This window comes from Aedes aegypti, chromosome 2 (genome assembly GCF_002204515.2).
Source record: "Aedes aegypti strain LVP_AGWG chromosome 2, AaegL5.0 Primary Assembly, whole genome shotgun sequence".
NCBI classification, from domain to species: Eukaryota; Metazoa; Arthropoda; class Insecta; order Diptera; family Culicidae; genus Aedes; species Aedes aegypti.
In genome coordinates, this window is record NC_035108.1 from 16,453,509 (window position 1) to 16,479,852 (window position 26,344).

The 26,344-nt window shown below is 45.6% G+C and overlaps 1 protein-coding gene across 2 annotated transcripts in view; it reads right to left on the reverse strand.

The window, feature by feature from the left end:
- The window catches only part of LOC23687890 (PAS domain-containing serine/threonine-protein kinase), a 78,643-nt gene that overhangs the window by 45,935 nt on the left and 6,364 nt on the right, over nt 1-26,344 (reverse strand). For both annotated transcript variants that reach the window (XM_021840020.1, XM_021840018.1), the window contains exon 3: nt 4,658-6,014. In XM_021840020.1, the coding sequence (XP_021695712.1) occupies nt 4,658-6,014 (1,357 nt within the window). The remainder of the gene's footprint in view (nt 1-4,657; nt 6,015-26,344) is intronic.

Here is a 26,344-nt window from a genome sequence, read left to right on the forward strand (position 1 = left end):
GGTCGCATCAAGTCGTCGAACGAGAGTCGTCTCCATCCATTCATTAGCGCAGCAAGTCTCTGCTGTAGGACCGTCCAAGCCGGGCCGACACGAGCACAGTCGCAAAATTTATGCCGGAGCGTTTCAATTTGCTGTCCGCCGCAGTGCGTACAAAACTCATCATCTGCCCTTCGCATCACGAACAGCAGTTTTCGGTGCTCCCACTTCTCATTCACCAACAGGTAGAGCTTTGAGCGCTCCGCCGAGAAGAGCTTGTTGTCGCTGATGTTACGCCACACACGGAGCCAGTCGATCGTCGGATGACTTCGTTCCACCTTGGGCATGTCCGTTTGGGAGACGAAATGCCGGTGGATGAGATCGGCGGAGGGGTTTTCTTGGATAAGGGGTGGAATGTGGGAATAGTTTGTCAGGATTATTTTGAGGTCAGGATGGTCTATTGAGATTACTGGGCGGGGATGATCGTGGAATAGAAAGGATTTATAGTAGGGAAGGGAATCGATCTCTTTTAAATGTCGGTTGATTGCCAAAGACTTCGCCTTGAATGCTGGCAGATGGAGATTCAGTCCTCCATTCTCCTTGCTGCGAGCCAGCTGTACCATTGGGACGCGGGCGGGGATTCCTCTCCACAGGAAGGCACCCATCGTGGAGGTGACTTTTGCCGTATGCACTCCTAGCGGTGGCAATACTGATGAAACGTACCACAGCTTCGATGTGCCGAACGTGTTCAGCATGATCACCTTCTGTTGTAACGTCAGTGTACGCAAAGATTGCAGCCACATTTGCTGCGTAAATTTTCCCACCAGCGCATTCCAATTAAGGGTGGTCATTAATCGAATCGAGTTTGCGAAGGTAATACCCAAAATTTGACAACATTGGCTGTTTGCAGCCATTGGGTGTTTATTAAATTACCCTCGCAAAACCCGACATCGATCGCCACAGTTTTACGCACGTTCAAACGCGCGCCGGCAACAGTCCCGAACCGGGTGAATATTTCATTCATTAATTCTATCTGCCCGGCTGACGTCACGATGACGCTGATGTCGTCGGCATATGCGACCAATAAATCATTGCCACATGCTTGCTCGAGTCTACACACCAGGGGGTGGAGGTAGAGCACGAAGAGGTGCATGGACAACGGGTCACCTTGCCGGACCGATCGTTGGATGTCGAACGGACGTGAGAGACGCCCGTTGATGAGCAGCCGAGAGGTGGATCGGCTGGCGATGCGCGAGAGAAGAGCGATGAGATCCCGATTGAAGCCGAGCGAGCACATGGTGTCGAACAGGAATGAGTGGCGAACCCGATCGAAAGCGTTCTCCAAATCGAAGCTGATAAGCTTGCCGGTGCGCCGGTGGTGACGGAGACTCGCAATCCGATCTTTCAGTGCGAGAGTGGCTTGGAAGATGTTTCGCTCCGAATTAGAGCATTTTTGCCCATCGCTCAGCACGTGGTGGGCTCGCATGACGCACTCTAGCCTGGTTTTGAGAATGCGCGAGAGGAGTTTGTAGTCGCTGTTGAGCAGCGAGATGGGTCGATACGATCGGGCCGTGTTGTCGCCTCCCTTCTTCTTCACCAGCACGATGATGCCCTCCACAAAAGCAGGGGGAAGGTTTCCTGCTAGTGCTTCGTTGAGCAGGAGATTGAGCTATCGATGGATCACGTCGAAGAGACGCAAATGAAATTCCCGTGGGATACCATCTTTGCCGGGGGAACGCCGTGGGGCACTCGCTCGGATGGCAGAGAAGATTTCTGCAGTGGTGATCTCGTCCGTGCAGGCTTGATTGATGGGATCATTGGGTGGGATCACACGCTCGCATGTAAACCCGTCATCGTTGTTATTTTCTGCTGTGGCTTCCTCCGTGTAGAGACGTGAGAAGAAGCTTAGCAGATTTGCTTCGATCGCTGCTGGCTCAGCAACGGTCTCATTCTCCTCCGTTTGCAACTGGGTGATGACGGTCCTTCTCCTTCGTCTCTCCCCCAATTGAAATATCGAGACGGGTTCTCCCACCACGTGCGTCTCGTTCATTCGCATAAACATGTGCGAAAAGTTACGCTGAAGCGCCAACATTTCGCCTTTCAATCGATTGATTGTGGGTAACATTTCGGGATGCTGGTAGTACCCGTCGTACGCTAGCCGGAGCTCCGCATAAAGACGCTGATGTGCGTCGTGAAATTCGTCAAAGACGATACGCGATTTACGCTTGAAAAAGGTTTTGATTTTTGGCTTTGCGTACGAAATCCACCACTCGATCCATGAGCCGTAGTTTCTGCGCTGCCGAGTCCAATATTGCCACTGTGTTTGGAACTCGGCAACGTTCTCGTCGGTGAGAAGATGCGGTCGAAAAGACCAGAAACCACGGCTGGGCTCATGTCCAAGCTGGGGAAGGCAAAAACGGAGTGTCAGCGCTTTGTGGTCCGTGAATGAGCAGACATGCGTATGCGCGGTACGCAAGTGCTCCCGCAAACCACTGCTCACATAAATGCGGTCGAGGCGCGATTGTGCGTTCCGGCAAACATACGTAAAACCGGCATCCCGGGGGCGCAACTTTTCCCACACATCGTGGAGCTGCAGTTGCTGCACAGCAGTTTTGAGTGCAGGGCTGGTATTGGGGCTGGACGAATCGCATGCTCGAAGCACGCAATTGAAATCGCCAGCGAGGATGACGTGCTGAGTGGCATAGCGCAGATAGTAGGCGAGAGTGCCGTTGAAGAAATCCTCCCGTGCTGCGCGCTGAGCAGAGCCGGACGGAGCGTAGAGGTTACAGATCGTGGTATCATGCACTCGCAGAGCGATTAGGCGGCTATCCAGGCTTTTCTCGATGTGAGAGACTTGAATGTGTTCCTTCAGAGCAACAGCTGTTCCTCTTCTTGTGTGGTCTACATTCGTGTATACGACGAAGCCAGGCAAGGAGAGCTGGTCGTTTTCCACTTCTTGCAGACACACAATATCGAGGCATTGGCTGTTGATGAAGGTGCGCAGCGCTGCTATTTTCGTGGGATTGGTGATGGTGCCGATGTTGATGGACGCGATATTGTAGGATGTGAGAGCCATTACGATTGGGAATCCTCATCCTGCTCGTCGTCATCGTCTTCTCGGCGTGGCTTTTTGCCGGGTGGTCGGCCTCTGCTTCGCCTGCTGCTCGTAGATGCTGTCGATTCATCGGTTTCGTTGCCGTTGGCATTCTTGCTGTGCGATCGCAGCGCATGGATCGGCTTTTTGAACAAGTCCACCACAGCAACATTAGGTTGGGTAGCTTCGGTGGCTTGTTGAGTCGATCGGTGAGACGACGACGAACCGTGCGCGCGTTGTTGATGCGGGCTGGGGAGCGCCGTTAAATCAATCTTGTCGGATTGACTTTTTGCTTTCGTCACCTAGACAGACTGTTCGGTCCGACTCGGGGGCTTCGGCAGCTCGGGAAAAGCAGCCGACGAGGTGAGTGATGGCGCGGTTGGACCTACCGATTTTGTTCTCGGTGGTTTCACACCGGACGATTTTTTCGGTGGCGGACGGTTGCCACTCTGCTTTGCTACATTGGCGTAGCTCTTCTGCACCAGAAGTTTTTTGTTCTGGACACAAGATATGCCAGAATGTGCCTGCTCTTTGCAGTGCTTGCATGATATCAGCTGCCCCTTGTATACACTCAAATAAAGATATAAAAAAAAAAAAAAAAAAAAAAGCTGCCCCTTGTACACCACATACGCCGGCTGCCCATCGATGGTGATCCACGAATCAATGTTTCGGTTTAACAGCATACGGGCCGACCATATGCCGAGTGGTACGCCGGCGAACTCGTAGCCCTCTCCCCACGTTAGTTCGTGGATTGAGATCACTTCACCGAACGCACGCAAGAACTCCACGATCTTCTCTTTCGTCACGTTTTCGGGGAGGTCATGGACCTTCACCTCAACACTTCCATCTTCGATGGTTAATCGAAGCTTGTGCTTCTTCCCATCTAACTCCACTTCGTGTCGATCGTTATGTTCGTCCACTATTTTTTGTGCAAGCGTCAGGTCGCTGACCTTGACGAATGCACATTGTTCGCCTCTACTGCACTGTAGTCTTAGCACATCTTCCTTCTTCAGGCCGAGAACTGTGCGGCAAAAGCCGTGCACCTTTTCGAATGCCGGCTTCACGGGGAAGCTCGAGTAATCGATGTGGAAGGTGTTTTCTCGCCTCATCGCGTAATCACCACACACGCGACGCGGCACTACGTAATGTCGATAAACGATCAGAAAAAATAGGCCTGACTAATGAGGAGCGCAGTCGTAAAAACGTCTTCGCGTCTCAGAAGCTGAGCGATAACTGAACTGTTCATATTTTGTGGAACAAAAGTAACAAAGTACAAGTAACAATCCTATTGTTGTCATGATAAAAATGTGTTGCATACTATATAGCACATTTATAATAGAAGCATGAAACAAGCTCACGAAAGCTACCATGAAAAATGAGGGTTATTCCTTCGACATACCTTCGAGAAATCAACATGGATTTTTCAAATTGAAATTGGTGGAAAGATCTCTAAATAAAATCCTAGGATAGCATTTTGGAAAATTTTCAAAGCAGGTTATTCACTGGGAGAATTAGAAGTGACTTTAGAGACCATTTTGACTAAACGAGAAGCATTAGAGACCTTCCCTTACCAATGGAGACTCTTACCTTTCTCGTCTCCTTGACCGGACTGCAAGCCACATCCGACGTGCTCTTCATATTATTGATAGCATTATGAATAAATTCTTCCTTGTTCTCGAAATCAACGTGATCCGTCTCCGTTTCCGACTCGTCATTATCCAGCGACGATAACGTTGCATTTCGACTGCGGTTCATAAAACCTAGATAATCGCACTCCTGACCAAAGTTCGGCAACAACTTCGTTATATGCTCTCCAATGATCTTATTCTGGGGATATCCGAACATCAGCATAGAAAAATGATGGTTGCACGACTCAATGACGGAGTTCTCGTCGATCACGATCAACCCGGAGATGTTGGTGAACACCCAAATGGTGATCACGTACAGCTGGTTCGGATTCGATAAGCCACTGTCGGTGGTGTCCGTTCCGGAATCGTGATGCGATATCATCAGGCACAGAGGAAAAGCGACTCCTTCCGCCGTTTTCCCGGTTGCTTTCTGCTTCCGGATGTGCTTGGCAATCATGCTCCCGTCCGCGTCGGGCAACTGAATCGCCGGAATCAAAAGCGTTACATCCATACCATTGAACTTTTCTATCGAATCCAATTGAAACAACAGCAACGCTTCGTAATCCCCGGAAATAATGTAGCCACTTTTGTCCACCAACAACTGGGCTACTCGCCTCTCAACAGGTTCGGCAACTGCTAAACATCTTGACTCGCTATCGATTTGCCTCACCCACAAGGAAACAGCCACGTTCTCACCGGACTTGGTGCACAGCTCTACGACCTTTCCGCTAAGTATGATCACAGTTCCGTCCTCACTATTGAGTTGTCCCTCCGCCAGCGCAGAGACATGCATCTTGTTCTTATTTGGTAACAAATTGGCGAACTGCATTTCGCACAGCTCCTTGGAACTGTAACCTAGCAAATCGCACGCATTGCGGTTTACGATCAAAATCTGCGACGTTTTGCTGTCGATCGTAAAAACCGCCTTGTTCGGGTTGATGCCACTCTTCGGCAGACGACCTATCGATTCGGACGTCGATGCCACGTAAGAATTGTTGTACGGTGAATTGACGCCATGTGAGAGGCATCCCTTGGGACGGAACGCTGTGAAGCGCAGCCCGTTGGCCCCGTCTACCCGGACGCGATCCATGAAAGCCGACCGTTGATGTTTGGCTTTCCCGGTGGTGGCAGCGTAAGGAGTGGCAACTCGATGGAAACGTAACGGCGTATTCAGCGGCCAGCGCTGGTCTTCATCCCGACGGCGACGTTCCCGGAGATTGGTGGTGATGCGCGGAAAACTCTGGTTGACTTCGAAGGAGTTGCTGAAGAAACTGCGCCAGTCCGAATCGGTTCCGGAGCCGATTAGCTGGGTGGGTCTGTAACGGAACAATAGAGATGAGTAAAGAAGTAATTTAATTGTATACGCAAAGAAGGGACGTTACTTGGGATAAGCTAACCATTCACAATGCACTCGAGAGCTTAAGATTAGCTAAAATCATGATCGGTCACGAACTAAGGTTCATTTAGAATTTGGGAAAAGGAAAGGAATGTTAGTAAAATGTTACTGAGAATACCTCTGCATCTGGAATCGTCGAAATTAGTATTTCAGTGAGACATAAGTACCCGAAAATCACTTTGCACGTTGCATTCCCCGTCTTTTTTTTTTTTTGTTTATTTTTAACAAGGGGGGTGTCTGCAAACAGACCCCCTGAAAAGGTAACTCAGGGAGTGTGGGGATGACGACCCGCTAAACCAGCCCATGCACTGTACTTGAGCAATTCTGTTTGAATTGCTCAAGTGGTGTACACTGTACACTGTACAGTGCATCGACATGACCCTTGGCCTCAGACCCTCATCTCCGCGGAACCACCTTACAGTATTTCTTCTGGGAGGGGCCAGTGCTTATAGCACAACACAGGTAGCAGAAGTAGCTTAAGCAAACTGCTTCTACTAGACGACTTAAATAATGTTACAAGAGACCAGCCTCGACAGGGCTAATCCTCTGCAGCCAACTCTTGGTCGGCGTGCCATAGGCGCTGCAATTCTAATCTAACATAATATGAGTGTAACATTTTCTCTATAATATTGTCGGGACTCGGGAAACATGACCCCTCCGCATGTAGCGAGCATGCGACCACACAAAAATGAAACGGGGCAATCGAGCACGACATGCTCCGCTGTTTCCTCCATACCAGCACAATTTGAGGCACGCAAGAGATTCTGAGTGCCCGAACCTATGCAGGTACTGTCTATAGCAACCATGTCCTGACAGAAACTGCGTCAGGTGGCAGTTCACTTCCCCATGGTTTCTTCCATACCAATCTGATACATTTGGTATTAGCCGATACATCCATCTACCGTTAGTGGAGTTATCCCATTCCTTCTGCCAACTTCTGAGCATTTTCTCTCTACACGTGTCGTGGACTCCTCTGGTACCCTTTTTGGTTCAAGCATTGAACATCTTCCTTGATTTTATTTTGTTTTATGGCTATAGCGGTCATGCGACTCAAAGCTAAAGGGAGTCTATCCAGCTTTTTAAAAGCGGTAATGGCTGCCGCAAACTAGCTCGCTTTCTGGTAGGGATCAGTCCATCTGACGTTTGGTTTGGGTCGTTTAACATTGAACTGACCCAAGCCAAACGTCATATCGTTTGATCCCTACAAGAAAGCGAACCAGTTTGCGGCAGCCATTAGCTATCGTAAAAAGCTGGATAGAAGCAAATGACGGAAATGAATAGGTGGATAGGCGTCGTCCACCTATTCATTTCCATCATTTGCTTCTATAGACTTCCTTTAGCTTTGAGTCGCATGACCGCTATAGCCATAAAAAAAAAATAAAATAAAACAATCACGTTCGATACCTTCTCCCATCTTCCTTGATGATGAGCCCGATGGGCGTCATCCCGGCTATGATGCACACGGCCTCTTTAGATACCGTCCGGTATGCACTTGCTACACTTAAGCACATTATCCTGTACGTGCTTTCCAACCGCTTTAGGTTTCTGCTCGTTCTAAGCGCTTTTGATGGATAGTGTTATATTCCTTAAGAATAAATAAACTGGGCGCACTGGTAGAGTAGTAGAGGGTAGTGCATATATGCCATATATTTTTTAGAGATTACTTTACCAAATCTCTCAGAAATTCCTCCAGTGATTTTTCAAAGGATGCTTAGATGATTTTCTCCACGAAATCCTTGAGCACTCCAACGATATTACCTCCAGTAAATTTCTCAGGAAGACTATACTAGGAGTTCCTCCTGATATTTTTTTCACTAATCTTTCAACCGATTCTCCAGGAGATATTGAAGATTTTTTGAAAATTGTTCCGAACATAATTCTTGGAGGATAACTAAGCAAATTGATAGAAAACCGATCACCGGAAAATTCTTTGGAGTTCAGAACTACCTTGAAAAAATCTGAGTATCTTTGGAGAAATTCCCGATGGACCTTTGAGATACTTTTTTATGGTTCTCCTTGAAAAAATCCAGGTTATATTTTTGGGACATCTGAAACAAAATGCTTGGGAGAAATCCTTAGGAAAATTCTTAAAGGAATTCCACGGGAAATATTCACTTAATGATTTTCTGGAGAAACCTTTGTTCGCATACAGAGCGAAGGTTTGTAAATATTTTAGCAGTCGCCTCCCTTTCGGTTTACACCGGCTTACTTAAACACGCACTACCCACCCGAATGGGTTATTAGGGTCAGGCGGGGCAAGATGAGCACCCTAAGGATTAGCGCGATTTAAGCCTACTTAAACGTTCTTATTTTGGTAAAATTGGTAACCATCCTTTTCTTTTACATTATTATTTTGACCTCCAACCATTAAAAGTTTTAAAAAGTGATAAATAGTTTTCCAAATAATACGCAAAAAAATAGCTTTTTTATCATCGGTCAAAAAAACTGCGGGGCAAGATGGGCACCCCCATAAAAAGATGCAATTTACTAAAGAAAACTATTATTTTTCAATGCTTGCAATATCCCAAGATTAAAGATAATATCTGATAGTATTTATCTTCAACTAGCTTAATTTTTAAAACTTTTATCAAAAAATAAATAACTTTTCATAGATTCCTAAGATTTTACTTAAAAATCGATTAAATTTGTTGTTTGTTTATATTGTTTTTAGAAAAAATGTTTGTGCAAAGAGGATACCGCAAGTCAAGCCCACAGCTAAATGTGGTTCTATAATTTCACACTTTTACTTAATTTTGAACATGGTGCTCATCTTGCCCCAAGGGTGTAAATTTATTAATATAATCAAAACAATTAAAATATGTTTTAAATTTGATAAAATTTTTGCTCCTGATTATCTACAGAAGATTATTCTATAAGTATACGGCCAAAAACGTATGAATTTAATGGTTTACGCAACAAAAATATCACTTTTAAATGAACAAATCTTATATGAAAAAGTAAATTTTTGGTCTTCTATGTATTTTTGACAATATTTACGTTGTGCTGTTGATTTTTTAGCTGAAATTTATGGCCATCATATCAATTTAATGATATTCATCAGAACCCCAAATAATTTATTGAAAAAAAAATCGGTAGGAACGACACAAATTAGGGGTGCTCATCTTGCCCCGGGTGCTCATCTTGCCCCACATTCCCCTATTATGTATAGAGCGCTGCATATGACGAGCCTAACCTCACTTATTTGACAGCTGCTGGTCCTGTTGTTTACGTTTCGGACTTTCCATCATTTTTCATCTTCGCATTTCTATCACCAGCATGCTGATGGCGACGATTTCCCACGGTAGGAAGATAGAATAATACGATCCGTGGCTATCTGCAGTGGATTTGACCTCTCCTCGCAGCAAACTTTCACGAAATTAAAAATGATTCGAAAAAAGTACTTGGTCCAAACTGTAAACAACAGGACCAGTACCGGTCAAAATTGATGCGTGACGTCACAGTGCAGTGGAGTGCGACGGCTGGCATCACCCTGACTGCGCGTAAGAGACGCGACAAACATGTAGGAACATGTTTGCTAGGTTCCACCGACCAATGACGACAAGGTTTGCGCTGATTGGTGGGTGGCGTTTCGTGGAATAGTATAAAAGAAAATGAGTTTGATCGTAGAGCATCAGAATGGGTTAAAGTCCCTCACAAACAACAACAAGTTTTCATTCAACCTTCGAGCAATAAACATCGTTAGAAGTAAAGTGAAAGTTCTCGTTTCTCTTGGACCACCGACATAAAAACAGCCTTTTTGAAGGCTTTTGAGTTGTTTGGAATTATTCATCGAGTCGAGCTATCGTCAGCTGCTGTTCCCGCTGACACTCTCTTCAGAGGAAGGAGTTGTCCATCAGTCAATTGTCCGTGATCGGACAACCTTCGCAATAATCTCAGAATCTTTGGGAAAATACATAAAATCTCAAGAATTTAAAAAAAAAAAAAGAAGAAGAAAAAATCGGTAATACGAGCAGTAATACCATCGCAATGTCACGCGGAATTAAAAAAAATAGAAATGTCTGACCTGTAGGCGAATTCCGGCGCACATTGTCTTCGAAGAAAAGAAAATTTTCTTGCTGGTGGATTATGGAAGAAAATTTCTTCTCTTCGAAGAAAATGTGCGCCGGAATTCATCTGCTGATTATATTATGAAGAATCAGTCTCCTACCTTCTGTTCCTATTAGATTACGTTTTGTTTTTCTGTTTCCTGTTTGGTCCATATTCGATCTCTATTTGGTTCCTGTCTAGTCTCTTCTTAGTCTCTTTCTCCAAGCTAGATGTCTCTAAAGTTTCTACAGTGGAAGCTCGTTATAACGACAACTTTTATAATAGCGACAAAAGCCCTCTTTAGCGACATTTTTTGGTTCCTTGAAAAATATTTTGATGTATAATTGTTTTCTATAGTGACATTTCTCTGATACGACGGTTCCTTGCAATGTCGGTATAACAAGCCAGTACAACGCGTTCGTCAGCGGGATCTAAGCACGACGTGAAGCAGGCAGCATATGGTAAACTGGGCTGATGCAGATATTTTTTTTTGTAGCGGATGCGAATAACAGTCATAGTAAATGTAGGTTTCCTGGTAGATCCATCTCTAACTATAGAATAAATTCGAATGCAACGTCAAATGGGAGGCAGGTGGAAAATGGACCAAGCGATATCTAATCCAGGACTGGCCGGTTAATTTCAAGCTCGATACCGGCGCTGACGTTAATTACATACCACAGAGTGTTATTACCCGTATGAACATCCCTGTTTTAAATAAACGATCTTTCAATGTTGTTCACTACAGTTCTAATGAAATTAAAATACATGGTTCGGTTACGCTAAAGTGTGTGGATGAAGGTAAGGGTTTAACTCATACGGCGGATTTCCTCGTTGTCGATGATTCGTTTGAGCCTTTAATAGGACGTGAATCGTGTGTTGCCTTTGGTCTTATTGAGCGTTTGGACAGTTTAGAATGCTTGGTTTTCTTCCCATCCGAAAGAGAAAAGTTCATTGAATCACATGTAGATGTATATGAGGGCTTAGGTAAGCTGCCAGGTTATTGTACTATTGTTCTTAAAGACAACGCTGTTCCATCCCTTCATTACAAGAAACGTATTCCGATGAGTCTGCATGATCGTCTTAAAACGAAACTTGAAAATATGGTAGCGCATGGTGTTATCAGTCCTGTAGATTACCCTACAGATTGAGTGAACAATATGCAGATAGTCGAAAAACCAAACGGTTCTCCTAAACCTTTGAACGCGTGTACCTATAGAGAGCATTTTCTTATTCCAAAATCTGAAGATCTCCTCAGTCGTTTGTCGGGAAAGCGCGTTTTCACTGTGCTCGATCTACGTAATGGCTTCTGGCAAATGGAGTTGGATCGCCAAAGCTCGGACTTAACTACATTCATGACCCCATTCGGCCGGTTTCGCTGGAACCGTCTTCCATTTGGAATAAGTAGCGCGCCAGAGCTATTTCAAAAAAGTATGGTACAATTATTTGGAGATATCCCACGAGTTGAGGTGTATTTTGATGATGTTGCGATTTCAGGAGAAAATTTTGAAGAACATGACAAAACGTTAGCTATTGTTCTAGAGCGAGCACGTAAGAATAACGTAAAGTTCAATTCTGTCAAAACGCAATACAGATCTGATGAGGTCAAGTTCATGGGTCATATTATCTCCGAGGGGCAAATACGACCTGATCAATCGTATATATCTGCGATCCTTGATATGCCCAAATCCAAAACTAAATCGGATGTTCTTCGGCTGATTGGATTACTAAAATATATTGGAAAGTTTATTCCTAATTTGTCCAAGCGCACTACCGCTCTCAAAGAGCTGTCTCGAAATTATGTCGAATGGTCGTGGACACACGTTCAGGAACGAGAACTCAAGGATCTATTAGGCTGAACATAAAATATACACCTGGCAAGGATATGTTAATTGCTGATTGCCTGTCTCGTGCAGCACTTCCAGGTGGCAAGGATTTGTCTGAGGAACTTTCCGGTATGATTCATGCCATAACTCGTAGTGTATGCTTATCCCCTGATAATTACAAACTCTATGTAGAAACTTTGAACAACGATGAACGTTATCGTTTATTGCTACGTGGATCATGGCTGGCCATCTTATCATCAGCTGGATGATCTTGGTCAGCTTTTCTTTAAACATCGTCATTTACTGCATTTCGAAAACGGATTGCTGTTTAAAGAACATCGTCTGGTTATTCCAACATCACTGCAGTCGACAATCGTGCTTAATCTGCGCGGCGTGTGAGGTGAGACGAGTCGAATGAGGTGACAATTGTCGACTCGCTCCCACTTGATTAACATTAGTCGTCTCACGTCACTCGAGGTGAGAGCGAGTCGTATCGACTCACACGCCGCGCAGAATAAGCACAAATATCTACGCAATTGTACGCGCAAGAGCTCAGTTCTTTTGGCCTGGAATGTCTAACGATATCACTAAACTAGTCAAAGAATGTAATGTTTGTGAAAAGTTTACTCGTAATATTCAAAAGGAACCTCTCCACTAGGACTCTCCTCCCTGCTACCCTTTTCAACGTGTTGGTATTGATCTGTATGAGTATGCCGGGCATGATCATGTGGTAATCCTAGATGCTTATTCGGGATATGTTATATCCAGACAGTTGAATGAGAAGTCCGCCCGCCATGTGATTGACGTTCTTGATCGAGCGTTTTGAGATTATGGCTATCCCACACAGATTAGGTGTCGGCTGTTTGGGCACGTCAGGAGTTAATCATCAATGTTAACTTCCTTTTCCCGAACAGCCTAGATAGCCGTGTAGTGTCGGTAGCGGTTGTTTCAATTGGCTAAGAATTAACACTACGGACTGCCTGTTCCGGTGGTAAAAGTCCATCTCACAGGTGACCCCTAATTCATGTCGCTTTAAGCTTACCGTGCCTAAGAATGAATGGTTAGGGGGGTCTAAAAAAACCTAACCGCAAACGGAGCCTGTGGAGTACCAGGGCGCCCTCTACAGTATTGTGCCCTTCCTGTGCTACCCGGAGCAATGGTGCAGGTGACCTTGTGCTTCTCCGAGACAATCGGCTTCTCTTCTTCAGTCTCAAACCTGAGGCTAAATAAGGGTGGGATTATAAGGATGTTGTAAATTAGTTTAAATTTTTCACCCTTATGGCTTCGCATTATGCGTTTTTTTTTTTTTTTTTGTTGGGGCAGCAGGGACGAAAGTCCAGGGGATTAACGAACCCCCCCCCAGGACCTCTGCGAGTTGGGGAGTTGCCCAGGATGTGGTGAAGTTCGCAGTGGGCTCTGATGAACCTTCATAAAAACCACAAAAATCCGAATGCAACTCTGTCACAGCGACCGGTGCCGCTTAAAGTACCCTAGCCCAAACTAACAGGAGTGCCAACCGGCACATCAGGATTGATGCCAGTGAGATCCTGATTATGGCATACTGGTCGCGATACAAACGGACAAGGCATGGAATTACGAGTAGGAGTGCTTCGAGCACATTGGGACCAACGCCAGTACGGCCCCAATTATGTATACTGGCAGCGCACGATAAAGGACAAGTAACGGTATATGTACTGGATAATATGCTTTGAGGCTGACAGCGGCGACATTCTACTCCCTTAGTAGGGTCGGGTGACACTGGCCCGAAACGGCGAGTGGGTTAATGGCGCAGGCTGCCCCCGTCCCGTAAAACCGTGGCAGGCCTTAGAGTACGTTCCAAATCCGTCGCCTGGTTGTTCCAACTGGGCGGGAGTAGGCTCAGATGCCATTACCTGACCTGCGCCGATCCGGCTCTGAACATAGTACCTCATAAAGGACTATGTCAACCCTAGCATGGCCTCCCTGCTTGCATAGATAACCATGGGATCATAAAGGCGACTATTCCAGCGGAGACGGATAGCGGCTCTTAGGGGGACCCATAAGAGATGATCAACCAAAACAAACAACCAGCGGAATGTGAAGGAGAGGCTTCTGGACCTATCAGTAACCGGCTAAGGTTCCCGCCAAGGAAGGAGGCGACCAACTTTATTGAAAACAGTGTGGGCAAAAGCCTAGATACTGTGACGACGGCAGGCACTGGCCGCTCCAGTGCAACATGTGTGGTGACCGATGGCCCGGGACTAATCGAGGCCATGGATCGCAATAGGGAGTACCTCCCTAAAATGCAGGTAGCTGCTGAGCAACTTGATGTCATCATCGAGTATGTTAAGAGCAAAACAAATATCAGCAAAGACTTGAAAACAAGTCTACTGAAATTGCGACAATCAGTCCTAGCTGCAAAGCAGGACTACGAGAAAGCCAAGGAACAACTTGGCAAGGTAGAAGGCCAAAAAGACACTAGGTCGTGTCAGACCGAAGTGTTTTCCTTCACAGGCAACGCGAATATATCTGATGATATTATTCGATATGCGATGCGGAAGAGGGAAGCTTCCGGGGATGAATACGTGGCGAAAAGACGTATGGTTGCTAAGGGAAAAGTGACCTACGCGGCCGTCCTCCAGAGCGGAAAAGCTGGCACGAGCAAAGCACCGCGATCAAGAGGACATGGCAACAAAGGAGAGGCCAACACCAAGCCTAAGGCCAAGAAAGCCAAGAAAAAGGAGCCACGGGTTAACCGGAACCAGGCAGTGCATCCACAGGAACCACGGGCGCAAGGCAACAGCAACCCGTGGATACGAGTTGGAAACAAGAAAAAACAGAGGAAACCGAAAACGGAGCCCAAGGAGAGCGCTAAACCGAAAACAGCGAAACGTAGGAATTTAGGCGAAGCCCTCGTTATCAAAACGGAGGAAGCAAAATACGCCGAGGTTCTGAAGGCGATGCGAAGCACAGAGAAGCTATCGCCATTGGGCGCAGACGTGCGAAGCATAAGGCGAACTAGGATTGGTGAAATGATCCTAGTCTTAAAGAAGGACGCCAAGGAAAAGGGTGCAGTCTATAAGCAACTGGCACAAGAAGTACTTGGTGACGAGGTTGTTGTAAGATCCCTTACTGCTGAAGCGACTCTCCAGTGTAAAAATCTGGATGAGGTCACCGATGCAGCGGAGGTCTCGGCTGCCCTCAAAGAGCAGTGTGACATCGACATAGCCAGTAAGGCCATCCACCTTAGAAAGGGCCCGCAGGGCACCCAGGTGGCGGCGATCAGGCTGCCGGTCGCAGAGGCCAACAAAGCGAAGAACTTGGGCATACTCAAGGTAGGCTGGTCGGTTTGCCGGCTGAGCATACAACAGCCTCCTGAAGTTTGCTTCAAGTGTTTCGGGAAGGGCCATAAGTCGTGGAATTGCAATGGTCCCGACAGAAGTAAGATGTGCAGAAAATGCGGCGCTGAAGGCCATAGGGCAAGCGATTGTAAGCAAATCGCTAAGTGCCTAATATGTGTCGACAGAGCAGACAACGGACACTTAACGGGCGGACCCAAATGTCCGGGCACAAGCGGAGTATCAAAGCAGCCAAAACGGAAGTAACACAGTTAAATTTAAACCACTGTGATGCAGCCCAGCAGCTGCTTTGGCAGTCAGTCTCGGAAACCAAGACTGACGTGGTGTTACTATCGGACCCATACCGCATACCAGCCAACAACGGGAACTGGGTGGCGGATAGGTCTCAACAGTTAGCAGCTATAGGGACGACAGGACGATACCCAATCCAAGAAGTAGTCTCTAGCTCAAATGACGGTTTTGCGATAGCAAAAATCAACGGCGTGTTCTATTGCAGTTGTTACGCGCCCCCAAGGTGGTCGATTGAGGAATTTTCCCACATGGTCGACAGGATGATAGCCGAACTAGCTAATCGGCAGCCAGTAGTGATAGCTGGCGACTTTAATGCATGGGCAGTGGAGTGGGGTAGCCGCTGCACCAATCAAAGAGGCCAACTATTGCTGGAATCCCTGGCCGCTTTAAATGTAGAGCTGGCAAATGTGGGTACAGTGAGTACCTTCCGCAGAAATGGTGCAGAATCGATTATCGACGTGACGTTTTGTAGTCCTAACCTTTTAGGTACCATGAACTGGCGCGTTGATGACGGTTATACTCATAGCGATCATCAATCGATTCGCTATAGTATAATACCAGGCGGGCGGAAGGCAGCGCGATGTAACTCGACCCAAGCCCGAGGATGGAAAACAGCGCGCTTCGACGGCGAAGTATTCACTGAAGCCCTGAGGCGCGAACGGAACACTCTGGACCTAAACGGTGAAGAGCTAGTTGCTGTGATATCACGAGCGTGTGATGCTTCCATGCCGAGAAAAGCCCCTCCTAGAGAGAACAGGCCGCCGGTGTATTGGTGGTGCGAATCAATTGCAAATCTTCGAGCAATCTGCCTTCGGGCTAGACGAAGAATGCAACGCGCACGCACAGAAGCACAAAGAGAGGAACGCGGTGCAGCATTCAGAGAGGCAAAGTTGGCTCTCAAAAAGGAAATCAAGAGTCGGAAACGGGCATGCTTTGAAAGCCTATGCGAGAGTGCCAATTCTAGTCCATGGGGTGACGCCTACAGAGTGGTAATGGCTAAGACCAAAGGAGCCATAGCGCCCCAAGAGAAATCGCCCGAGTTGCTGCGATCGATAATCGATGTACTTTTCCCGCACCATCCCATAAGCCCATGGCCCCCAGCGCCGTATGCGGCAGATGAAGAAGAAGAAGTGGCGAGAGTGACGAACGAAGAGCTGGCAGAAGTCGTGAAATCATTCGCGTCAAACAAGGCACCGGGACCCGATGGTATCCCGAATGTTGCCTTAAAAGCGGCAGTGAACACGGATCCGGACATGTTCAGAACCACGATGCAACGCTGCATTGATCAAGGAATCTTCCCGGATGTATGGAAGCGACAGAAATTGGTGCTACTACCAAAGGCGGGGAAACCACCAGGTGACCCGTCGGCGTATAGACCTATCTGTCTACTAGATACGACGGGCAAGTTATTGGAGAGGTTGATTCTCAACAGACTAGTACCGTATACGGAGAGTGCGGACGGCCTGTCCAACAACCAGTTTGGATTCAGAAAAGGTAAATCTACTCTGGACGCCATCCAGTCGGTCGTTCAAACAGCTGAGGTGGCAATCGAGCATAAAAGGAGCGGCATCCGTTACTGCGCGGTTGTCACTCTGGATGTGAAGAATGCGTTCAACAGCGCAAGCTGGGAAGCAATAGCACACGCGCTTCACCGCCTCAAGGTACCGGTGCAGTTGTGTAAGCTTCTAGAAAGCTATTTTGATGGTAGGATTCTACTGTATGACACAGAGGAGGGGCAGAAAAGCGTTCGAATTACCGCGGGAGTACCTCAAGGTTCAATCCTGGGCCCGCTGTTATGGAATGCGATGTACGATGACGTACTGAGGCTGCCCCTTCCGACGGGTGTTAAGATTGTTGGCTTCGCCGACGATATCACCCTAGTGGTCTATGGTGAATCGATGGAGGAAGTAGAGTTGACAGCAGCGCACTCTATTTCCCTGGTTGAGGAATGGATGAAGTCTAGGAAACTAGGACTGCTGAGCTGAGCTTCGCTAGCCACGTTGAATATGCCTGTAAAAGGGCATCTACGGCTATAGCGGCGCTTTCGAGGATGATGTCTAACAGCTCTGCTGTAATTGCCAGCAAACGCAAGCTGCTGGCAAGCGTGGCGCTATCCATACTAAGGTATGGAGGACCAATCTGGTCAAAAGCGCTTAGAACGAACAGAAACCTAAAGCGGTTGGAAAGCACGTACAGGATAATGTGCTTAAGAGTAGCAAGTGCATACCGGACGGTATCTAAAGAGGCCGTGTGCATCATAGCCGGGATGACGCCCATCGGGCTCATCATCAAGGAAGATGCTCAATGCTTCAACCAAAGGGGTACCAGAGGAGTCCGCGACACGTGTAAAGAGGAAACGCTCAGAAGCTGGCAGCAGGAATGGGATAACTCCACTAAGGGTAGATGGACCCATCGGCTAATACCAAATGTGTCAGATTGGTATGGTAGAAGCCATGGGGAAGTGAACTTCCACCTGACGCAGTTTCTGTCAGGACATGGTTGCTATAGACAGTACCTGCATAGGTTCGGGCACTCAGAATCTCCTGCGTGCCCCAATTGTGCTGGTGTAGAGGAAACAGCGGAGCATGTCGTGTTCGATTGCCCCCGTTTCATTGTTGTGAGAGGTCGCATGCTCACTACATGCGGAGGGGACACGTCCCCCGACAATATTATAGAGAGAATGTGTGCGGATGCCGAGTGCTGGAATGCAGTAACTACGGCTGTCACTCACATTATGTTAGAATTGCAGCGTCTATGGCGCGCCGACCAAGAGTTGGCTGCAGAGGATTAGCCCTGCCGAGGCTGGTCCCTTGTAACATTGTTTAAGTCGGCTAGGAGAAGCAGTTTGCCTAGGCTACTTCTGCTACACGTGTTGTGCTATATGCACTGGTCCCTTCCCGAAGAAATACCGTAAGGTGGTTCCGGGGAGATGAGGGTCTGAGTCCAAGGGTCATGTCGATGCACTGTTCACCACTTGAGCAATTCTAAATGAATTGCTCATGCACAGTGCATAGGCTGGTTTTAGCGGGTCGTCGTTGGTGCGTCATCCCCGCATTCCCTGAGTTATCTTCTCAGGGGATCTGTTTGCAGATTTCCCCCTTGTAAAAAACAAAAAAAAAAACACAGATTAGGTGTGACAACGTACCTTTTAAGGTGAAGATAAATCGAAGCCAAACCTCAGATTTTCAAGAGCACGGATCTGGAGAACCAAATATCCGTTTGAGCTGAAAACCTAATCGATTGGTCACTCGCTGGTGGTGACCAATCGATTAGGTTTTCAGTTCAAACGGATGTTTGGTTCTTCAGATCCGTGCTCTTGAAATTTTGAACTTTGGCTTCGATTTATCTTCACCTTAACTCGTCTGCATTTGATTCATATGCCAATGCCAATGCTATTGCTAAGAACATTCTTAAAAGGTGTTATGAAGCAGGCGACGTGAAGTCTTTTCGTTATCGATTGTTTGAGTACAACACTACTCCTGTAGCCAGTATGGGCCTCACTCCAGATCAACTATTCTTTGGGCGCCAATTCAAGACGCAGCTACCAATATCCAGAAACTTGCTTTTGTGAAATAATTTGTTGCGGAAAAGATCAAACTATGATCGTTCTTCTAAACCATTGCCAGTCTTGAATGTTGGTGATAAAGTTATTTTTTAAAAAGAACGGTAAAGAGTGGCACTTGGTCAAATTGTGCGTATTGTAAACAGTCGATCATACATCGTTAGGGACGGTGGGAATCATTTCCGACGAAATAGGCGGTTTATTGCAACAACACAAAATCAAAGTCCAAATGACAATGAGCTGTTTTTTTTAAGAACACATTGATCGATTAGTTGTTGGGCCACCACATTTTGACCGTTCCAATTCAGATCAGCAGCTTCCTGTTAGACTTGACGTTGACTTAACGAATAGTATGTCTCAATCTGATTCGGATGATTCTTCTATAAATGTACCTTATAAGACGCGTAGTGGACGTTTTGTGCGCCCTCCGATCAGATTTGATATTTCGAGATAGATTAGGATAAGTATTTTTTTATCATCAAAAGAAAAAAGAGAGAGCGTGTAAGAAGTTGTTAAGTTTCAGAAAAACTGGCAACACTTATATTAAGACTTTTCGTGTTGTTTCTAGAATGTTCTGTTGTATTTGCATAGTGAGTTCTAATCTAGCCAACAGGTTAATCGGGTCGAATAAAATTGTTCTCGTTAAATCACATTGTTTTTATTGGTGATATTCAGGGAGCCGTAGAAAGAACAACCTTAACGTACAGTGGTTGGAAGATGAATAACGTTTTATTGTGACAAGTACTATAACAATTGTTAAGTGAGGCTACTGCGATGTGTTATTTGTTTAGTGTGACTACTACGATTAGTAACAACTTCTGCATCTTGACGCTTAATTCTTCCACACTCCTCCTCGGCAAGATCTGGTAGAATCGCAATCTTCTCTCGCAGTGTCTTGATTCTCACGTTTTGCAGAGGTTTCGTTAAAATGTACGCTAACATCATCTCAGTAGGGCAGTATTTCAGCATTATCTCTTTTTCTTCATTCAGCTCTCTAACGTAGAAAAACTTCGTATCAATATGCTTGCTTCTCTGCTCAATTTTGTCTCCTTCAACTAATTTGATACAGCTTTGATTGTCCTCATATGTGAGACATCTTCGCCGAAATCTTTCAATAGCTTCTTTATCCAGCTGAGCTCATGACATCCTTCCGTCAACGCTACGAATTCTGCTTCAGTAGAGGACAACGCAACACAGCTCTCGCGATGCCCAGCTGATCAAACCTCCTCCGTAACGCACCAGGTATCCAGAGTTTGATTTTCGGTGACGATGGTTACTTGCCCAGTCGGCGTCCACAAACATTTCTAGTCCAGTTGAGGTCGATCTAAGGTGTAAACGATGATCGTTGGTGCTGTTCAGATATCGAAGAATCCTCTTTGCTTCTTGCCAATCTCGTTGAGTGGGGCAGGAACATTTCTGTGCCAGGATGGAAACGCTTACTGATACATCAGGACGAGAATTCACGGATACATACAGCAGACCTCCAATTAAATTTAAATATTGACTGTTGTTCGGTAGTTGGCAATCCTCCTCATCTTTCTGCTGATGATATGCAGGATCTAACGGGATCTTCAATGGTTTCGCATCTTCTTCTTCTTTTCTGGCGTTACGTCCCCACTGGGACAGAGCCTGCTTCTCAGCTTAGTGTTCTTATGAGCACTTCCACAGTTATTAACTGAGAGCTTACTATGCCAATGACCATTTTTGCATGCGTATATCGTGTGGCAGGTACGAATATACTCTATGCTCTGGAAAGTCGAGAAAATTTCCAACCCGGAAAGATCCTCGACCGGTGGGATTCGAACCCACGACCCTTAGCTTGATCTTGCTGAATAGCTGCGCGCAATGGTTCAGCATCTTGTAGGCCGAATCGTTCCGCTAGCTTTCGGATGTACTGCTGCTGACAAAACGTGTAACTTCCTGACCTGCGTTTGATGTCGATGCCCAAAAAAATGCTTCACATCGCCCAGGTTCGTCATGGTAAAGTTTTTCTACAGAACTTCAAAAATGGCAATAATGACGTCATCAACGTAGATCAGGATGAAGCTTACTCGGTTTCCCTTCTTTCCTACATACAAACACGGGTCGGCCTTGTATGGTACGAACTGCATTGATTTGAACACGCCATCAATTCGTTAATTCCACACACGAGCTGATTGTTTGAGTCCATAAATGCTTCTCTTGAGACGACAAACAATATTCGCTCCTCCTGTATGGTACATATCCGGCTGCTTCATGTATATCGTTTCGTCCAGTATCCCGTGGAGATATGCAGTCTTCACATCTACATACTTGACGATCATTTCACGTCGGCTTGCTAAAGTGAGCAGGGTACGCAAGGATATCTGCTTGGCTACTGGCGCAAACACTTCATCAAAGTCCACGCCAAATTTTTGGGTAAATCCCTGCGCCACTAGTCTGGCTTTGTGCCGCACAACATTTCCATTTTCATCTCGTTTTGACTTGAACAGCCATTTACATCCGATGGCTTTCCTGTTCGGCGGCAGCTCCACGAGTTCCCAAGTATCGTTATCGACCAGAGAGCGAAACTCATCATCCATTGCTTCCTTCCAATGCTGCGATTTCGGGCCTTGTAGAGCTTCGGATGGAGTACGAGGATCATCACCGCCAGACGGTTTGTCTCAAGTAACTAAACCTTGTTGTGACTGCTGCATTTCTTCCGCTACGGCTTCCGATCTCACGGTGACTGCGGGTTGCTCACCTGTTTCACCAACTTCCTCTGGAAATCTGGTTGACGGCAGTCCTCGGATTGGAAAAAAAAATCTCGCAGCTTGTCGGGCAGATACCGCTCTCTTCCACTTCGTCTCAGCATTGGTGGCTCTATTGAACATGGAACTTGATGCTCACTAGATGACGGAGCCGCTACAACTTCATCAGCACTCTCTTCATCACTTTCATCGCTTGTCATGATTGCTTCATCGATCATTTCTGCACGAACAGCTTCTGCAGGACCCGGTGCATCGGTGGCAACTTCTTGAATTGGTTCTGGTTCATACGAAACTACATCGTCCCAATCTAGGCTTATAATCTTCTGTTTGCTCACCGGGGTAGGCTTGACTTGTGTTACCGTCTTCGCTTGTTCGCTTAGGAAAGTGACATCACGTGACTTGATCAGCTTTCTTGATTGAGTGTCCCACAGACGATAGGCCTTCGTGTCTTCATCAAATCCAGTTAGTATACATTCAACAGCTTTTGCGTCCCATTTCCTTCGTTTTTGCTTCGGGACGTGCGCCATCGCAGGGGATCCGAAAACACGTATGGCTAGGGGGGGCTTCCTCCCACTCCAAGCTTCTTCAGGGGTCATCTCATGTCCTTTGGTTGGCGATCGATTCATTAAATATACAGCTGTGGCTGCCACTTCGGCCCAGAATGTTTTGGGTAGATCTGCTTCGAACAGCATACATCTTGCTCGTTCTACGATCGTTCGATTCCCTCGCTCCACGAGCCCGTTCTGCTCCGGAGTGTAATCCGCCGACATTTGATGACAAATCCCTAGCCACCGTAGATAATCTTCAAAATGCTTATTCATGAACTCCTTGCCGTTATCTGTGCGAAGAATTTTTAGCTTCTTATCTGTCTACTTCTCAGCCATGCTTCGGAAATTTTCGAATGCCCTGTAGACACTTTCTTCAGACTTGTCTTCCAAGAAGTAAATGAAGATCCTGCGTGATTTGTCGTCCGTGAACGTCAGGTAGTATCGGCTGCCACCCACGGATGAGACTTCCATCGGTCCACCAATATCGGAGTGTACCAGCTCTAGGACTTCACTCGCTCTTGAACCAGACTTCGGAAACGGGAGTCGCGTTTGTTTTCCCATCGCACAGATTTTACACTCTTGTCGTAGGGGTATCCGGTACTTGCATTCCAGTGATCATTCCATTTTTCAGACGATGCAGACTGTTGATGTTGAGATGCCCCATCCGTCTATGCCACAGGTCCAGGTTCTCCGAGGAAGAGCACGCCAGTGCTTTGCACGACACCAGATGGTCTAGCTTGAACAAATCGTTGTACCTCGTACCAGTAGCGATTACCTGTCCCGCCGGGTTGATCACTTCCACACCATCAACGTTGAACGTAACTGTGTGGCCTCGCTTCACTATCTGGTTCACGGAAATCAAATTTACTGAAAGCTCTGGAATTACTTGGACGTCATGCATTTCGATGGGCGAATCTTCAGGACAACACTCCGGGTAAATCTTGACTGTTCCCTTGGCAACAACGGACATGGAACCTTTGTTCGCTGCTAGAACTTTTCCACCGCACTGACAGGAATTCTCCAAAAAATCTTCCGTTTTCGTGAAATGACTTGAAGCTCCATAATCGAAGTACCAATTTTGATCATCTTCGGCAATGATTGATAGCACGGTGCACCAAGCGTTTCCATTTTCGGTCTTCGAAACCTTTGTCGGAGAATTCTTGGCAATATGTCCGAACTTCTTACAGTTCCTGCATTTCGGGCCGTTGCTTGCTGATTTTACATTGACGCCTTGTCTTTGCTGCCAGTACTGCCGCTTGCCTGCGAAGGCCGCACCACTTGATGCTGACGAGGAAGTACTCACATCTTGCAGAAGCTTGGTTTTGATCACGTCCGCACTGATCTTGAGTTCAGAGTTTTCGATTGCCATTATCATTGGACGATATTCTTCGGGCAAACCAGCAAGCAGTAACGTTCCAATCCATTCATCGCTTATGTCGAAACCGATTCCCCGCAACTCGTAGGCCGTTTCGATGATGCTATTCACGAAGGCTTCCATGGACTCGCAGTTTCCGAGAGATGTTGTAATTAGCTTCCTGAGCAGCCCGACTTTCCTTGTTAAACCGGAGTCCTCGAACGCCGCTTCCAGGCGTGACCACGTCTCCCGGGCTGTCGTAACGTCCTTTACATGAATGTAGTTTACGGGGTCCAAGAGTAAAATAATCTTGCCACGAGCTCTTCGGTCTTTTGATGCATCCACTTGAACGAATGTTCCGTCGGGATTTTCCGCAGACTTCACAGTTTCCCATAAGTCTTCCAACTCCAAAAACGTCTTCACAGCGAACCTCCAGGTAGACTAGTTGTTGCGTCCCTGGAGCAGCTGAATTGACGGCAGACTCAATGGATTGTGGCTTCGACCTGAAACTGCTGCAACCGCTAAATCGCCTCCACCGTTTCGTGCCATCTTCGAGAATACGCTTCGATGAATTTTCCTTTTTGTACTACGTTTAGAAACTTTCTAGGCTGGGCCCATAACCTATTTATGATATTCAGGGAGCCGTAGAAAGAACAACCCTAACGTACAGTGGTTGGAACATGAATAACGTTTTATTGTGACAAGTACTATAACAATTGTTAAGTGTGGCTACTGCGATGTGTTATTTGTTTAGTGTGACTACTACGATTAGTAACAACTTCTGCATCATGACGCTTAATTCTTCCACAGTTTTCCTAATAAGTCCGATACTTATTACAATTCCAACCTAGTCTTAAACTTCGTTGAGAAAGCTTTTGTTACAGTCGGAAAATATTATATTTATCTAGGACACTTTACCATACGTGTGGCATTCGTGAGAACAGTCGGAAAAGTCACGTTGAAACCGTTAGAAATTTCAGCAAAAGGATTGCACTTTACTTCAAAATTTCATTCTGAATGTTCTGATATTTTGTTTAAGTAATTTCATTTAAACACATACATTTTTCATAAATTTTGCCCATTATTCCGAATTTCTTAAAATACAATTGAATCTTTCAAATCATATGATGCGATTCAAAAAAGTATGTACTATTGCATTTATTCTAATTATTCGTAAAAGTTTAACTACAAATAAAAAGGTTCTGTTTCCCGCTGCATTTCCCGCATTTGGAGCCTGTGATTGTGCATGTATTAGGTAGTGAAAGTGCATGTATTGAGTATTGAAAAAAGCGTGACAGAGGGGGGAGGGGGATTTAGAAATCTCGAAAAACGATGGACGTCATATTTGAATCGTCCCATTTTTTATTAAACAGAAATAAGAGTATGCCGACACTTATAGGGGAACCATGCATAGTTCCAAAATTGTTCATACTTATTCAATAAATAGCTAGAAATTCTAACGAATAAATAATTAAAGAACTAATCAACTCTCGCGTTTAGTATCATAAGGGCGTAACTGCAATTTGGAAGAAACCGAGAAAACCGATATTGAAGTTTTCAACAAACAAGAAATTTACGTTTTTTTTTGTTTTTAAGAGAATTTATCTGAAAATTTATACAAATACTATCACGACATTAGAGTATCCGGTGCCAAATTCACGTAAAATATGCTGGAAAATGAAATAAATTGTAGTTACGCCGGTATGTCGCATTGGAAAAAGTTACGCCACGAAGCAAAATCATTAGTTCTCGATTACTTTTTAAATCGACGTAAGTAACTTCCTTACAGTTTTGAGAAAATTAATTCAGAAGAATCACAACCTGTCTTCTAAAACTGTTTTAAAATGAATCACCTTTTTAACATATAATAAGCTCGCGATAAAAAAAAACTAGGGAGTTCCTGTTATTTTTCACAACAATTTTATTACAAAATGATAAGCCGAATTATTCAGTTACTTTCGACGTTTTTGTATCAGTGTAAAATCGGCTCAAGTAGTGTTTTGTTTCGTGATAAGTCACTTTGTCTCTCCATACAGCAGGCGGCGAAAGTAGTGGTTAGGTAGCGAAAGTTGAAAATCTTACTTTCGTCGTTTTGTAAATCCGGAAAGTAAACGCTCTAAAAGTGAAAAATCGAGTTGGTTTAGAGCGAAATGTGTAGAATTTCGTCTGCGAAACACGTAGAATCGATAAAGTAAGTTTGTATACTTTTTTGATTTGAGTCGGTTTGAATAAGTTTTCGAGAGTTTATGACAAATTAACAATTTCTATAACACTAAACAGACTCTGAGAGGCTCTAATAACTTTTTGTTAAAATTTCAAGCCTACTGGAATAGAACCAGCTTCTCAAGTACCGTAATCCGGGGTATCATTGATCAGCGGGGTAACATTGATCGGAATGACTCACCTCATCAATAGTTTGTATTATCATTTATTGATGAAACATTTTCAAATCATGAACGGTGCTTCTGTTTCTTATATTCAGAAGCTAATAAAAGTTAGTATTTTTGTAAAAATTGCGGTTACCTTATGCGTGAATTTGTCAACTTTTCGAAATAATT